At 38.8% G+C, this 18,013-nt stretch overlaps 1 protein-coding gene across 1 annotated transcript in view; it reads right to left on the bottom strand.

Annotated features, from left to right (window-relative positions):
• Nucleotides 1-18,013, bottom strand: part of DYM (dymeclin) — a 309,395-nt gene that overhangs the window by 48,022 nt on the left and 243,360 nt on the right. The window contains exon 15 of the mRNA XM_054694056.1: nt 10,675-10,788. Coding sequence (XP_054550031.1) covers nt 10,675-10,788 — 114 coding nt within the window. The remainder of the gene's footprint in view (nt 1-10,674; nt 10,789-18,013) is intronic.

Below are 18,013 nucleotides of genomic sequence, written 5' to 3'. Positions count from 1 at the left end.
AATTTAGTGTGAAACTGGTTATCCAGTTCTAATTTCTATGACTATCAAGTGCCTTCAGTGAATGAAATGAAAAGTTCAGTTAATGTCAGTGATTTCTAATATTCCAGGGTTTCCTATTTATAGTAAAAGAGACGTTATCTTCTGGCTATTTCCCCCTGAAAATCAAATCTAATGTTCACAGACCAGATAGGGTAAGATTCTGAAACCTCAAATGACACAGATAATCCAGTAAGCCAAAGAAAAGAGGGAATCTGGAAACCTTACATAATCAAATACGAGGTGGTGTGGTAGTGGCCTGACAGACCCGGGTAAGTTCTGACCCATTATCATGACATTCGAATGGCTCGCTAGTAAGCGAAATGGGAGCTGGGAATATCCCGCTGTGGGTGTAGACAGTGAGAACTCAGAGCCACGGCTCCTCACTCAGTTCCCAGAGGACACACTAACTTTATTTATTTCCTTCCAAGCCCTAAAGAAGAAATAAGCAACTTAGGATTTCAGAGTCTGTTCTTTATGTCTCTGTTTATGCGGGAGGGTCCGAAAATACTAATTACCTGGTTGCCTTTCCCAGACTTTACGGAATACCAGTAAGAAGAGGATGTTTAGAGTGACATTAATACTATTTACTCTGAACAGCCAAGTTGTTTAACTATATAGACAGATTTATCCAAAGAGTATATATTCCCACACAGGATATTACACAAATATTTTAGAAGGCTATGTCAAATAACATTTGATTGAAAAATATTTTATTTGGTTGAAAGTCAATTACTATGCCACGGGCTTCCAGATCTTAATGTTTACTTGCCCAAAATTGGAAAAATAATTCTTCTACAAATTTGGCTTCAGTTCTACAAGTTAAGGGGAACTTCAAAAACTTTTGGTTTGTCTTCAGTTGACATTAGCTGGCTAATTTCTCATGAGTAAGGGCGCTGTGCTCTCACCAACTCAAAAGTAAGCTGGAAAAAACTCTGAATTTTTAAAATTAAATATTTAACTTACATATTAAGAAAGAATAAAGCTATAGCCATACACTATTCCACACTTGCAAAGAGAGCTTACAAAAACAGTATTTTCAATTTGAAAAACCCTTTTTACATCATTCTTGAGTACAAAGCTATTATTACATACCCGACAATTATTTTATCAGTATATATTAGTGAACCACCCAAAAGACTATAATGTGCTGTCATGTGGTATAACACAAACATTATTCAACACACAGCTTGAATTTTCAATCAACTTTAGATATGGCAGTTTTCTGTGAATTAAACTCTAGAGGTTTGAAGTGATTCGTTCTATTATGAACACTCAATCCAAAAAGATGATTAAAATAATTGAGATAAGTCTTGATTATAAGGATAAACAGCCCTTTTTTGAGTAACATCTGTGGTAATAATGTGCTATCACTTAAACCAACTGAGGATGACTCACCATCTGTGAGTAAATGTAATTTTAGTTTCTTTTCTTGTACTGGGGATGGGCTTTTTTCTTTCTCCCCTCCCCCTCCTTTTTTTAACTTAATCATCACCCATCCATCATCTGTCCTTCTTGGAACCACAGCGAGATGGTAAGCTGGAGTCAGGAGTACAGTTTTTTGCTATGTTTCAGAACAAAAGCAACTTGCTCAATTAAGGGATTTACCCATGACTGCAGGATCCTACTCTAAAAAAGTTAACTGGTTGGCTGGGCTCTCCCAAGATTAGTTAACTTGTCTTTTTATTCAGTTATAATCCTGAAAAAACAAGAGTTATATTTTCATTTATATGTTACTATCTCAAATACAAGGGACACCCTACCTGAGCAAAGTATAACAGATGAACAACACATTAGCATTTATGCGTCGAGCCTGCACACTGCAATTCATTTTACTTTAAGGTAAGAGCTGGAGTAAACTAAGAAATTAAACTCTATGAAGACAGGGATTCTGGCTGTTGTTCAGAGTCTAGAACAGTGCCTGACACATACTGGGAGAGACAGTAAATTAGTATTGCAGAGGATGGTAGAACGAAAAGTAGAAAAGCAGGCCCCAAATTCTTGAATTCTAGCAAGTTTCCATTTCCTCTCCAGAGTATACAAAGAGGGCTTTACAATCACCTACTCACTATATTTACTGAATAATTACTATGTGCAAGACACTGACCTACACATCATGAGTAACATGACCCCCATTCTCCAGGAAGTTACAGTTGTGAGGGAAAGATAAATAATTATTCAAAGAGCTACATGCAAGGTAAAAGATAGTCCCTACAAAATGTCAGTATAAAATGGCAGGGGTGTTTAGAGGAGGGAAGTGCGTGTAGGTTGAGGAGTAAAAGCAAAGGGTTTACAAGCAGTTACATTTATCAAGGCTTCTTTAACGAATGCTTCAAATTTGGATAAGCAAAAGCAGAGGTGGGAGAAAGGACAGGATTGTGCAAACCAAGTCAAAAAATTCAGGAAGGAAGAAGTGAAAAGCACAGACATAGTTCTGTTGGAGTTAAGTGATGGGTGGCCTAGAACTTCAGTCAAAGGACTCCACACTTTGTAGTTAGCAACAGGGTACTGACCTCCAGATAGTTTTTAGTAGGAGAAGAATGTTATTGGAGTACTGATCTACAAAAAATTTTCATGGAATTTTAGAACATAGAATTCGAAACTCTCAAGAATTACAGGAAATCTTTGGAATCATCCTGTGTAACTTCTTATTACAAGTTCAGTGGACAGAAAACATTTCTGTCTTGGTTCAACTTATTTCCTTTGCTTTCTCCTTACAGAGGATCAGAGTTCTTTCCTAATTTGAGTCTCTTAACAACATTTGTGTAAAATCATTCCACTCCATTACATCTGGCCACTCTACACATGACTCTTTCTATCTTTGTGTATAGCCTCATAAAAATCCATGCTTGTGAAGCAGCTTCTCATACCGCTTCCTTCCTTAGCTTTTTGCAAACTTATACCATGTTGCTTTTTGCCAACTCAAGCACCTTTCCCCCGCTTACACTCCTTTCCCTGCATGCAGATTCAAAGGGTGGGAACTACCCTTCCTAGAATATCTCCAGCAGGCCTCTGGGTGTAACCATGGCAGTGAGAGGAACTTATATTGGGACAGGTTAGAGAGAAACTGAGGTCACTGTTACTCTGGTAGCACTGGTGGGCGGGTCTATGGGCTTCAGCGGTGATTTTGCCCGTGGATTTGAGCAATCTTCTTGCGGACTCCCATTATGGGTGCTGCAGATAGGCCAGACCAGGGGTGATGTCATTCCTGCCACTTCTGATTTCCTGAAAGTCAGCAGTAGTTTTCCCTGTACTTGGCTTCCCTAGTCCTTTCAAAGATTTCTGAATTCCCTCTATTAAATTCCTTTCTGTTTGAAATTGGGGGCTTTATTTTCTGGACAAGTTTGGTAAGGAAAACAGAACTCACTCTCTACAACACAGGTATAAAGGATTTCATATGGAAAAACAGAGGTTTATACAACTGTTGGCAAGGGTCAGGTGGGCAAAGATCGGGGAAGCTGAGACAGAAGACAATGTGCGGCTCTTGAGAGCCCACTATAAGCTGCTGCCAACCTCAGTATCTCTGGGGAGCCGTGGACAACCTCTGCTGCCAACAGCACCAAGGAGATGGCAGGAGCTGCCTCTGCAGAGGAATGGCTTCCCCTTCTTTTCTCACACAAGTACTTCCTGTTGGCAGACTCTAACAAAGAAAACTCCACAGAGAGGAGGATCCTGGGAAATGCATTCTGGCTTCTCTGTGATGTAGAGACTGGAGAAGAGGGTGGTGAGGATGCAGAGTTGGTAACAGATACTTGAGTATAAATGCAGTTCTCCAATCTGTTTGCATCGGACAGTCAGTAATTGGAGAGTTAATACTTTTTTTTTTTTTTTTTAAGCTTTCCATCCCTCTTGGATCATGTTTTTCTTTGTAATGAACCACATCCAACTTTGGGCAATTTATGCTTCTTTAGCCTCCAGATCTGACTACCCTCTCTTATTATGAACTGAAAGGTTACTTCTTTGTCATTAATGAACCATTTCTCATTAAAAAAAAATCCCTAGATTAATAATTTCTCATTATTGTTTCTGGTATCTTCTAAGAGAGAAAACTGTTACCAAAATTTTGTAGTTTCCTGCTTTGTAGAGAAAATATTTTTATGCGCAAGACAGAATTATACTCTTAGGAATGGAAACATTCTTTTTTAAAAAAAATGTATTTACTTATTTTTATTGAGGTGACACTGGTTTATCACACTGTATATGACTTAGAAGCATGGGAGCACACTCCTTACATGAATGTTACCACACCACACCCATCACCAAGGCACCCATAGTTTTTCACCATAGTCTGTTGTACCTCCTCCCCAGTTTTCTCTCCCCTCCTTCCCAAAGTCACGTAGTTGGATTTCCCAACCAATACTTGAGCCTTTACAACTGGAATGTCAAATAGTTGCAAATAAATGCCTTACTTTCTGCTCCTGTGAGCTGGCATCATTAACAGATTTCAGCCTTCTTCCTGCTGAATCTGAACCCTGCCTTAGAATCCTCTTCCATTTGTTGCACAAGTAGGCTAGTACCAGTGGGTAAGAGCTGCACCCAAGATGGAACCTATCTGAATCCCTGCCAAGAGGCCATCAGTCTCTCACTATAATATCTCCAGTGAGAGTGAATGCATCACTTCCCAAAAGTTGCCTATTCCATCTCTAAATAATTCCATCTGTTAGAAAGTTCTTCCTTATATGGGACTGAAATGCAGGTCCCTGTATGTAGCATCTACGAACTGGTCTTATTCCTAAGAACACACAAAACATGTCCAACTCTAGTTTTGTAAACAATTCCCCAGTACTTGAAGAGAAGTCCCTTCTGCCCAAATGTTGTCTTCTTATGACTAATAACAGTGTGAGCTCTAATCACTCCCTGTGTTCACAATTTTGGTGATTCTCTGAAAGTTTTCCAGATTGTCTTAAGGTGCAGCATCCCAAAATTGTCTGGTTCAGATGCCTCTATCCACTACGAACATAATGAGCCACATCCATTGTTGAACTACACAGCATTTAGCAAAGCAGAGCCAGGTTTCTAACCATGACAGATTCGGCCAAGCGACATCTGAAAGTTGTTCTGGAGACCACATGGACCATGTCCAAATCCACTTCCATAAACAACTCTTTCAATACTTGAAGACCAGTTCTCTAAGCAGTCCTCAGAACCTGTGTTCTAGCCACCAGTTCCCTGGAGCTTTTGTAATTAATGCAGACTGTAGCTGTCTCCTAAGAGGCCAAAGTGCTCTCCTCTCCCACCAGGCATTTCTTGTGCTAATTCGATTGGCATTTCCACCCTACCACCATGGTTTAAGTCCAGCAATAACCTCCTAGTTCCCACTTCACCACACCTCCCCACCCCCACTCATATTTATTCACCCCTCATTTACCCAGTCTGAACTGCTTTGGTCTCCTCCTTATTTCTTCAACATGCTTAGCATCCTTCTGGCTTAGGACCTTATCTGTGGCTGTTCTTAATGCCTGGGACTCTCCCCAGCATGCTTAGCTCTCTTACCTCCCTTTGCCTTTGCTAAATATTGCCTAGACCATTCTTTGTAACTCTACAACTTTCTCCCACCACTTCCTCAACTGACACTCCCAAGCCTCCTTAGCCAGCTCTCTTTATTTTCCAGAGCACTTATCAAGTTCTAACACACTTCTGTCTCCCACTAGACTGTCAGTCCTGTGAGGGCAGGAACCATTTCTTACTATGTGCCCAAGCACCTAGGTCAGTTGCTGTCAACGAGCAGATGCTTGATGATTTATTCAGTGCCAGTGGAACCCGGTGCCAGGCTAAACCCCAATGTGTCACCTGTCTTCCTCACTATTGGTGCCTGCCTCAAACATAAGCTGTCCAGTCAGCCAGTCTCTCCTGTACTCGCCCCTGCAGCTTTGTGTTTTCTCTCCTCTGACCTGATCTGCCCTTCTTCCCTCTCATCCCCCACAGTGGCATTTCAAACCACTCTTTTTCTGGTTATTAAGTATCTCCACATTCTCAGTCCCTGTACTAACTCTGTTCTTGCACCACCGCCCCGCCCCCCTTCCCTGCCCATTCTCCTGGAGCCCTTGGGAGCAGAGGCAGCTCATTATTTCACACTGCACAGCCTTCAGGGTCTGGAGATAGGGTTGGTGCCTCTTTGCTTTCATTGTTTTTTGGCGATTGTTCCTCTAGCCTTAAAAAGCTCTCCTCCCATGAAGCTGGTAGCAGCTGCTCTTTTCCTCTGACTTTGAGGCCATTCTCCTAGTATTTACTGTAGTATCTGGCTCACAGTCTTTTTTTCCACCCCAGGGTTTACCATCCTGAGTGACTATGATGCCCATCCTTGGTTTCCAGCTCATTAATTGGTTCAATCACAGACTTTCATTCACATCCATAATCACTTCAGTCCCTGAGTCACGGCCCAATCCAGACCATGTTATCACTGAGATCTGCTGTACTTTTAACAAGGCTATATCAGTCTAAATATACTGCTCTTTCATCACAGTCTCCATTATTTCCACTATGCTGATTATTTGAGCTCATCAAAACCTCCCTCCCAACGCCTCTGCACTATCCTTTTCTTTCAGTCTCCTGATAGTTTGACTTCTTTCTTGACTTAGCTTAGATGCCAAGACCCACCACTTCCTGTGAGAATCCACTTTAATCTCCACATACTATTGTGCTGGTTCACATGGTTAGTTCAATTCAATTTAAGACAGTGAGAAAAAAAAATACTCCAATGTCTTACTTTATGTAAGAATGGAAATAATAAGAATTCTCTACTCCAAAAGAATTGTCAAGACTGAAGCCAAACACAAGGATGGTTTAACATCCGAAAATCAATCAACGTTATCCAACACATCAACAAAAAGAAATATAAAAACCATATGATAATATCAATAGATGCTGAGAAAGCTTTCGACAAAGTGCAACACCCATTCATGATAAAAGCCCTTGAAATTCTTGGGATACAAGGAACATACCTCAACATCATAAAGGCCATCTATGACAAGCCAACAGCCAGTATCATTCTCAATGGTGAAAAGCTGAAAGCAATTCCATTAAGATCTGGAACAAGACAAGGATGTCCACTCTCACCACTGCTTTTCAATATAATACTGGAAGTCCTAGCCAGAGCAATAAGACAAGAGAAAGACATCCAAGGAATCCAAATAGGAAAAGAAGAAGTCAAACTATCACTATTTGCAGATGATATGATAATATACATAGAGAACCCCAAAATCTCCACAGAAAAACTAATTCAACTCATCGGTCAGTTCAGTAAAGTGGCAGGATACAAAATCAACACGCAAAAGTCAGTAGCCTTCCTATACACAAACAATAAATCTGAAGAAGAAGAAATCAAAAAAACCACCCCTTTTATTATCGAAACAAAAAAAATCAAATATTTGGGAATAAATCTAACAAAAGAGGTAAAGGACCTATACAAAGAAAACTATAAAACACTGTTAAAAGAAATAGAAGAAGACACAAAGAAATGGAAAGACATCCCCTGCTCATGGATTGGAAGAATAAACATTATTAAAATGGCCATCCTACCAAAAGCAATATACAGATTCAATGCTATTCCAATCAAAATCTCAATGGCATTCTTCAAAGAAATAGAACAATTATTGATGAAATTCATATGAAATCACCAAAAACCCCGAATAGCCAAAGCTCTACTGAAAAAAAAAGAAGGAAATGGAGGCATCACACTCCCAGACTTCAAACTATACTACAAAGCCATAATCATCAAAACTGCATGGTATTGGAACAAGAACAGACATACAGACCAATGGAATCGAATAGAAAATCCAGAAATAAACCCACAGATTTATGGTCAACTAATCTTTGACAAAGGAGCAAAGACTATGCATTGGAGCAAAGAAAATTTGTTCAATAAATGGTGCTGGGAAAACTGGGTCGCTACATGCAAAAGAATGAAGCTTGACCACTACCTCACACCATACACAAAAATCAACTCAAAATGGATTAAAGAACTAGACATAAGACCTGAAACCATAAAATACATAGAAGGAAATATAGGCGAAACACTACGGGATTTGCACATCAAAGACATCTTTACAGACACATCACCCAAAGCAGTGATAGTGAAGAGAAAGATAAACAGCTGGGACTACATCAAATTAAAGAGCTTCTGCACAGCAAAAGAGACAATAACAAAAACAAAGAGAAACCCCACCAACTGGGAGAACATTTTTGCACCCAACACTAATGATAAAGGACTGATCACAAAAATCTGCAAAGAGCTGATGAGACTCAGCAACAACAAAGAAAATAATCCAGTCAAAAAATGGGCAGAAGAGCTAAAAAGAAACTTCTCTGAAGAGGAAATGCAAATGGCCAACAGACATATGAAAAAATGTTCAACATCACTTGTAATCAGGGAAATGCAAATCAAAACTACCATGAGATACCATCTCACACCAGTGAGAATGGCACATATTAAAAAAACTAGCAACAACAAATGTTGGCGAGGATGTGGAGAAAAAGGAACTCTTGTGCACTGTTGGTGGGAGTGCAAACTGGTCCAACCACTATGGAGAGCTGTGTGGAGATTTCTGGACCTACTAAACATAGAGCTTCCATATGATCCAGCAATTCCACTCCTAGGTATTTACCCAAAGGACACAGAAACATCAATTCCAAAGAGCACCTGCACTCCTATGTTTATAGCAGCACTGTTTACAATAGCTAAGCTTTGGAAACAACCCAAATGCCCAAAAATAGATGACTGGATCAAGAAGATGTGGTACATATATACCATGGAATATTACTCAGCATTCAAAAAAGATAAACACATGCAATTTGCAGCAACATGGATGGCACTGGAAGGGATCATGCTCAGCGAAATAAGCCAAAAAGAAAAAGAAAAATACCGGATGGTCTCACTCATAGCAGGAATCTAGAAAACTTAAATAAGGGACCAGGAAAAGGAATATAAGAAAGTGAAAATCAAAATCAACAAAAAAACTATGAACCAGAGACACTTGTTGGGGGGTGGGGGGTGGGTGGGGAAGGATTGGGGTCAGAATGGGGCGTTTGCAATTGTATGGGGGAATATAAAAATAAAATTTAATATTAAAAATAAATAAATAAAAAAAAAAAAAAAAAAAAAAAAAAAAAAAAAAAAAAGACTGAAGCCAAAGCTGGAGGGTCTGGTGATCTGTAATCAGTTTTTACACTATTGCCACTTGGTGGTGCCATTTTAGCTGATAAACAGAAACCCTGCCATCTTTGCTCAGCACTGGGCGAGCCTCACTGCCGTTATGTATGGTGGAACTTTTGTAAGTGATTACAATGACTAATGTGATGTTGTTTTACCAACCCTGTTATTATAACTGAAAATATTTTCATATCCTACAAAACAGTATCTCTTAAGCATTCAGTGAGCAGTGGTTGCAGTGATAGTGCTGAAAAACACAGCCCCTCAAAAGAGTAGCTTTAGAATAGATTAGTGATGATAAAACACTGAAGAAGGCCAAACATCCACTCTGATACCCTATGTTATTAATTTAGGAATGAGCCCTCGAAACAAATAGAGAGATAATGGAGGAAAAAAACTAAAAAGAAGTATTCAAGTAAAAATATGCTACAATGCTGTATATTCATGGATTTCCCCCTAAAACATATTCTCTTTTTCAATGAGAAAATCAGTTTTCAAGTATGAGCTTTATATCATGAGGTCACTTCTTGAATACATCTAACACACAAATGTCAATGTCTATTTAAATACAGTATTTCCTCTACCTCTTTATGATATGATTTTCTTTCCATCCTATCTCAGGCCTGAGGTTAATAGTGTGGGGATGACAAACACAAACACTGGAACCAGACTACCTGAGTATGAATTCCCAGTTCCAAATTTTTCCAGTAGCATCGCTTCATGTAAGTGACTCAACCTCTCAGTGCATCAGTTTTCTCATCTGAAAAATCAGTATAGTAACTCTACTTCAGGGGCCTCCCCAGTGGTGCAGTGGGTTGAGCGCCGCACTGTGAAGCTGTCCGCAGCCTCTGCAGCGCCAGTTTGATCCCAGCCGGTAAGAATCCCACACGGCGCAGCAGACCTCTCCTGTTGCACCCGCTGCTCCCCTCAGCAGTGCATTTCTGTCGTCTGCCTGTTCTGTTCCCTGCTCTGTCTCTGGTGAATCCTCTCACCCTCCCGTGCATCTGGCCTGTACCCCAGCTCTTGTATAAAAATAAATAAATCTTAAAAAAAAAAAACAACCCTCTACTTCAAAGGGTTGCTGTGAGGAATAAATGAGTTAAATGTAAACCACACAGGACCTAGATAGCACTGAGTAAACACCACATTAATTACTGCTGCGATCATCATCATTACCTCCATCAACTTCCCATGAACCCTTGATGATCCAAGACTGTATTTCACCAGGTTAGAAAAATAAGGTGTTCCTTTATTCACAGTCTATGAATTCCTTGTAGTACACAGAGTGGACACTCATTGGAAATCCAGTGGTATGAAGATGACTAGTCATTCTTTTGAATATGTCTGACCCTTCCTTCATCACGGGTCTATGTACCAGTAGATAATAGAGTAGGTGATATATAAGGAGTCTTTTCTGTACAAGTACTGGGTAAGTGGTGTAATTCTGAACAGAGCCTGCTCAGATACATCACATGATATAAGTGTCTTACCTTCAGCCTGTCTTTGGGCAGGGCGACAACCCCTTGCTTGATGATTTCCAGGACTCGCTCCACTGACAGCTCAGCTCCAGCTTGTAGCAACCTCGAGCTAAAGAAGGTAATCACCTGGAATGTAAAATGGTATTTTTTAAACAATGGGATATTATTTTCAGATGCCTTTCTCATGTGGCAATCAAACAATCATAATTCCATTTTTCAGAAAGACCTGACTTTTAATTCACTAACTCTTCTAAATGCAGTCTTCTCTATATAGGCTTTGAAGACTGATTCCAAGCCAACCTGTGAATATTCAGGGCTGATTATCCATTCTGTGAATTAAGGAGGCTCCTGGATTCTGCTCTTTTCTGTGCTGCCTTATCTTGCATTTATATTTCACTTAGAGCAGTACCCATCACAAGGTGGGAAGAGAAAGCTAAGGCTATGTCAGTATGAAACTTAATAGAAAAGGAATTGGAAGCTAATGGCCAAAATGAGTTTGGGGATTATTTATTTATTTAGTTTATCCATAGCACTCTTATCCTTGATCATCAGGGATAATCAATAGCAAACTTACTTTTGCTTCATGTCACAGCACAACCTGAAGTGAACTGGTTTAGAAGGAATATTGCCCAAAGCCCAATGAGTAACCATAGTGTCCAGGTTTAATATAATTAATTCCCCATAAAACAAACCAAGACGGGCCTCTCTGGTGGCGCAGCGGGTTGAGTACAACACTGTGAAGCTGTCTGCAGCCTCTTCAGCCCAGGTTCGATTCCCGGCCACCCAGGGAGATTCCCACGTGGCGCAGCAGACCTCTCCTGTCTCACCCGCTGCTCCCCTCAGGAGTGCTTTCGGTCTGTCTTCCTGTTCTGCTCCCGGCTCTGTCACTGGTGAATCCTCTCACAGCCCCTCCCCCCTGCCCCACGCCTCTAGCCTGTACCTCAGCTATTGTATAAATAAAAAATAAATCTTTTTTTTAAAAAAAGACAACTTTAAAAAAATAAAAAAATAAACCAAGACTTTTAAAAAGAAGTGACTACTTCTAGGAATGGTGCAGGAGAATTATAAGGTGAGCATGATTAAGTTCTTGAGGACAAACACATCATAAAAAGAAAACATACTGTAATATTTACATTAAAATCTTATTTTAAAATATGCAACAACAAAGATACAAAATAGCTATTTCCCTTTTGTGTAAGTTTCCTTATAGATTTTAGACATAAACATAGCTTTCTGGAAAAAAAAAAATTGGTTAGCCATATGAAATGGCATTTTTGTATGTGAAAAACTATTGAATATTGGCAACCTACTACTATGCATAAAATTCTCTTCTCTGACCAAACGTTTTTATAGCGTAAGAAGCGATCTGTTAAAAATGTATTCTAAGAAGTGAAAAATGTCAATGGAAAGGGAGAGAGAGATCTTATACATACTTGAATTATACGGTATGTTTTTCCCTTTCTGACATTTACTAAAAACAGACATTTTACTATGGATTATCTTTTGGCTCACAATGGAAGAAAATGTAGACAAGGAACAGCTCTCAAAGGTGGCTGATCATCAAAAACAGCTGGGATGCTGACCCCATGGCCTGGCTAGAGAACTTCTACATCAAGATTTGACCACCAGTCAGATCTCAGACCAGAGATCTCCCAACTGTTTTAATTTCCTTTTTCTTTTTATTGAGGTAGCATTATCTGTATAGGATCCAGGAGTACATTTTCTCCTCTCAGTGACTGCATATATGTCACCATGTCTACTACCAAACATCTAGTCACCTCCACCACCAACCAATTTTGACCCATTTCCTCTCTCCCTCCTCTCCGATATCTACCACTTTGTTTTCAGAGTCTCATGGTTTGTGTTGCTTTGTTCATTTATTTTTTTCTTTAGATTGCACAAATGAGTGTAATCGTACAGTACTTGTCTTTCTTCTTCTGACTGATACACTTAGCACAACCCCTCAAAGTCTATCCATGTTATCACAAATGGCAAGATTTCAGTTTTTTAAAGACTAAGTAGTATTCTATTGTGTATACATCACATCTCTAACCATTTATTGGTCATCAGACACATGGGTTGCTACTATATCTTGGCCTCTGTGAACAGTGCTGCAATGAACATAGGGATACATATATCTTTTTGAATTAAGTGTTTTCCTATTTTTCAGTTACATATCTAGAAGTGGGATTACTGGATTACACAATAGTCCTATTTTTAACTTTTTGAGTTTTCCATAGAGGCTATACCAATTGACATCCCCACAACAGCACACAGGGTTCCTTTTTTTCTGCATCCTCCCCAACAACTTGTTATTTCTTGAGTTTTGGATAACAGCCATTCCAACTGGTATGAGGCAAAATCTCACTGTGGTTTTGATTTGCATTTCCCTAATGATAAGTGACACAGAGCATCTTTTCATGTGTCTATTGGTCATCTGTGGTCTTCTTTGGTGAAATGCCTGGTTACAGCCTCTGCCCATTTAATTGGGCCATATGTTTCTCTGTTGTTAAACAAGTTGTTTATGTGTTTTGGATATTCATCCCTTGTCTGATATATGGCTTGCACATATCTCTTCCCATTCAATAGACCGTATTTTTGTTTTAATACGGTTTCTTTCACTGTGCAGCACTTTGTAATTTGATGTAGTCCTATCTATTTATATTTTTTAGTAATTTTTTTGATAATACATGCCTACAAGCAAAAAAAGGATGTACTTATAAAGTACATTCTTTTTATAAATTATGTAACACATACTAAAGCATTATTTACATAAAAATGCACATACAAAATCTGAAAGGAGATTTTAAAACTAGATTTTTAAAATAACTGTAAATACAAAACACTTTTTTATTTTTATCAAAATGTCATTAAAAATAATCTGGGTAGGGCCTCCCCTGGTGGCGCAGGCAGTTGAGCACTGTGCTGTGAAGCTCTCCACAGTCTCTGCAGCGCCGGTTCGATCCCGGCCGGATGGCCAGCGAGGGTCCCACATGGCGCTGCAGACCTCTCCTGTCGCGCCCACTGCTCCCCTCAGCAGTGTATTTCAGTCAGTCTGCCTGTTCTGTTCCCTGCTCTGTCTCTGCTGAGTCCTCTTACCTTCCCACGCATCTGGCCTGTACCTCAGTTCTTGTATAAATAAATAAATAAATCTTTAAAAAAAAATCTGGGTAATTTTTATACTGTACAAATCAAGCTTTGCTAATCACAAAGACTTCATAGTTTCATTAGCAAACTCAATATGGCTCACAGTAAGATGTATTGTTTATTATAGCAGATTTAAGTCCATAATGCAAATAGCTTTCTTGATAACTTTTATGGATGCATATCTTGTGAGATCTGACTAGTTCATCATGATTTTTATCTTGTAATATGGCATTTATTCTAGAAGAAAGGGGACATCAGTTCATTGTGTGCTTTGCAGATATTGTGTGTGTGCGTATGTGAGGCAACCCTCTGTTGAGCAAGTCTGTAAGCGTCCTTTTTCCAATATGTGGTCACTTCATTCCTGTGTCACATTTAATTAAAGAATGTACACTGTTTTTTAGACACAATGCTATTACATACTTAATATACTAAGTAAAGAATATGTTTTACATGCACTGGAAAACCAAAAGTTCATGTGACTTGCTTACTGTGATACTTATCTTATTGCTGTGATCTGGAAACAAACTCACAGTATCTCAGAGATAAGCCTGAGGATACTTATAACATACAAGTATATATATACTTATTGTATTGCCTTCAATTCTTCAATTTGTGGTTCTTTCCTGAAATTGCTGATAGAGATAACAAAATGCATAGAATCGAAGAATATTATAGAATACTGTAAGTAGAACATACAATATTCAAATGCTTAGACACTGCAAACTAATATGAGAGACTAGTTATATGTCACATCATCAAAGAAACTAAATAATGCAGAAGGGAAGGTTAAATTATATATCTTAAAGGAAGGGAACAAAACCCTATAGCATGCATATTATGGACCATGTGCTCTACATATACTATTCAATTCTCACAACAAGCCTGTGGGGCTGACAGGATCTCTGTCCTTCAGATGGGCCAGCCAACAGGATCAGACAGGGAGAGGCTTGACCCCAGCTAGCCACCGTAGTGTCAGGAGCAGGCCTGGCCCTTGGCTGTTTCTTCTTACTCACATTGTCTCCATTGCCTCCAGTGATTCTTATGTAACAATATTTGCATGTATAGACAATATTTGTCTTTATAGACAATATTTGAAGTGAAAGGTATTGTTTAGTCAAAAATTTCAGCTGGAATTGGGCTACACCACTAGCAAAGAATGTGGAAAATTTCATTTAAAGATATAAAGTTGTATTTCCTACCACCAGGTTAAAATTTTGCACACAATAGTACATTTAGCAATGATGAATGTAACAGTTACAAAAGCTCTTATCAACTTCCATAGCAACCATTAAAATTGTTAAAATAGATCAACTTTTTTTTCCCCTCTTAAAGCATCTGCAATAAGAAGACATGGCTAATATTAGAAAAAGTTTAAAGTTAAACCTTTAGCTAAAATAGGAATCAACAATGTGTTAGTGTAACTCAAAGCAACCTTTCAAAGGAAGGTACTTTTCCACAGTAGATGTTTACAACTTTCCTACATCTACCTTATTTGACTGCAAGTCATGAAATCTAAGTATAGCACATTACCTCCAATTATGCTATTAGTTTTGAACAGTAAATTGTCCAATGTCACTTTCTGATTAATCAGTTGTACCGTTTGAGTAATACTAAATCTTATTTAACCAAATGTCATAAAACCGGTGAGTGATCATCAGACCACAGATTTATAGAAAGGAGAAGCTTTTCTGGGGTAGATGAGGGTTAAAAATAAGTATGTGTCAGACAGGCAAACATTCTTGCTCGCTAAGTAGCCACTCTCTCAAGAGTTAAAGTAGAGCACTAAGGGCCTCCCCTGGTGGCGCAGGCGGTTGAGCGCAGCACTGCGAAGCTATCCACAGCCTCTGCAGCGCTGGTTCGATCCTGGCCAGCTGGTGAGGGTCCCCATGGCGCAGCAGAACTCTCCTGTCTCGCCCACTGCTCCCATCAGCAGTGTATTTTGTTGGTCTGCCTTCTGTTCCCCACTCTGTCTCTGATGTATCCTCTCACCCTCCCACGAATCTGGCCTGTGCCCCGGTTCTTATATAAATAAATAAATAAATCTTTAAAAAAAAATGTAGAACCTTAAGCTTTTTTTTTAAAAGACAATGATAAACATACTATAAAAGTAAAATACATGTGTATTTTATTCACTGATTTTTATTTTTCTTCAAGTTATTGTTTTAATCAATGCCTATATTGACAACCTATTCAACAGAAGAAATATCCAAAGGATTTTCAAAGGAAACAAAGGATATTTTCTGTCTTGAAGAAAGATGCACTGTAATTAAGGGACAAGAAACAGATCAAACATGAATAATGAAATAAGTCAGATATCACAGTACTGTAGACGATGAATGACTCCAAGTGAGAAGGCCTGGTTTGGGTCTGCTTCTGATAGTTATCAGCAATGCGACTTACACTCATTCTTGTAGATACAGCATCATGCAATGGTTTAGAGAACTCAGTAGGTGCCAGAATACTTGGGATTATGATTTTTTTTCTCTTTTTCTTTTTCTAATTTATTGGTATAAACTCTAGCTCTCTGTATAACTTAGGCAAGTTATTTAACTCCTCTCTGCCTCAGTTTCTGATCTATAAATGAATAAGACCGTAGTGCCTGCCTCATGGAGTTGTTATTAGAATTAAATAACACCTGCAGAGTGCAAAGAATGATGCCCAGCACACGGTAAGTGCTCACAAATGTCACCACAATCATTATTATTGGGTGCATTTTAGCAACTTTGCTTATAAAATGAGAAGACAGCCCTATCTACCACATAGAAAATAAATATAATACATGCCTTTTAAGAACAAAACTCACACATATTACTAACAAAAAAGAAAAGATACTGATTGGGTAGAATGTCTTTCAAAAAAATTTACAAAATTCTTACTATTTTCAGAAACATCAAGCTTAATACCAGATTAAGGAGGTTTTCATAGTTTTTAAAACTGTTGTCATGAAAGAATGCATTATTGTGACAAATGTTTTTTCTGCAGGTATTGAGACACATCACATGACTTTTCTTCCTTAGTCTGTTAATTTTCAGAAAGACAAATACCAGATGTTTTCAGTTATACGTGGAATATAGAGAAAAAAACAACAACAAAGAGTCAGACAGAAATAAACCCTCAAAGTCTGACTGTAGAACTGAGGTTACTGGAGGGGAACCGGGAGGGTAGAGAACAGGGTGCATGTGGGGGGTCCAGTGAATTATGAAGGACATGGGACCTCGGTGGTGGGGTGTGATGGTGGTATGGTAATATACATCTGAAGAGGTGTGATCCTATACCTCTGAATCATATGCAGTGTTGTAAATCAATATTACCTCAATAAAAAAAAGTCCATGGTTTACATGAGGGTTCACTCTTGGTGGTGTACATTTTATGGGTTTTGACAAATGTTATTATCTTTTAAAATACTTTTATTAAATTGGTATTGTTGTCTCATTAAAAATAAAATAAAGGAACATTTTTCAATTGGCTTCTGGAGATCCTCTTTGTGAACTGTCGTTTATTAGCTGCCCATTTATTAATTGGGTTGTTTTTCTATTGTTGAACTCTAAATGTTTTTTATGTCTTACATTAACCTCCTAATGGTTGTGTAACGTGTGAATATTTTCTCCCATTCAGTAGGATGTCTTTTTAATCTATTTATATTTTCTTTTACTGTGTAAAAGTTTTGTTTTTCCTTTTTCTTGTGGTATTTTTTTTTTAAGTTTTATTTTACTTATTTATGCATACAAGAGCTGGGGTATAGGCCAGAGGTGCAGGGGCAGGGTTGAGAGGATTCACCAGAGACAGAGCGGGGAGCAGAACAGGTGGATCTACTGAAATACACTGCTGAGGGAGCAGTGGGCTAGTCAGGAGAGGTCTGCTGTGCCATGTGGGTCAGCTCCCTGGCTGGGGATGGAACTTGTGCTGCAGTAGCTGTAGATAGCTTCACAGTGCTGAGACTTAAACCCTTGCGCCACCAGGGAGGCCGCTGTGTAAAAGTTTTTTAATTTGAGGAAATTCCAACCAATTATTTTTGTTTTTATTTCCCTGTCTTAGGGGTTGAGTCTCAAAAGATCTTGATTGTTGATGCCATGAAATGAATAGCCAATATTTTCTCCCATATATTTTGTTGTATGGCTTTTTTCTAAGTCTATAATTCATTGAGAATTAATTTTTATGCACAGAATTAGTCCTCCAACTTCATTCTTATACATGTGGCTGCCCA

The sequence above is a fragment of the Talpa occidentalis genome, unplaced genomic scaffold (genome assembly GCF_014898055.3).
Source record: "Talpa occidentalis isolate TD23 unplaced genomic scaffold, MPIMG_talOcc4v2.1 talOcc4.13, whole genome shotgun sequence".
NCBI lineage: Eukaryota > Metazoa > Chordata > Mammalia > Eulipotyphla > Talpidae > Talpa > Talpa occidentalis.
This window is presented reverse-complemented; position numbering and strand designations above follow the sequence as displayed.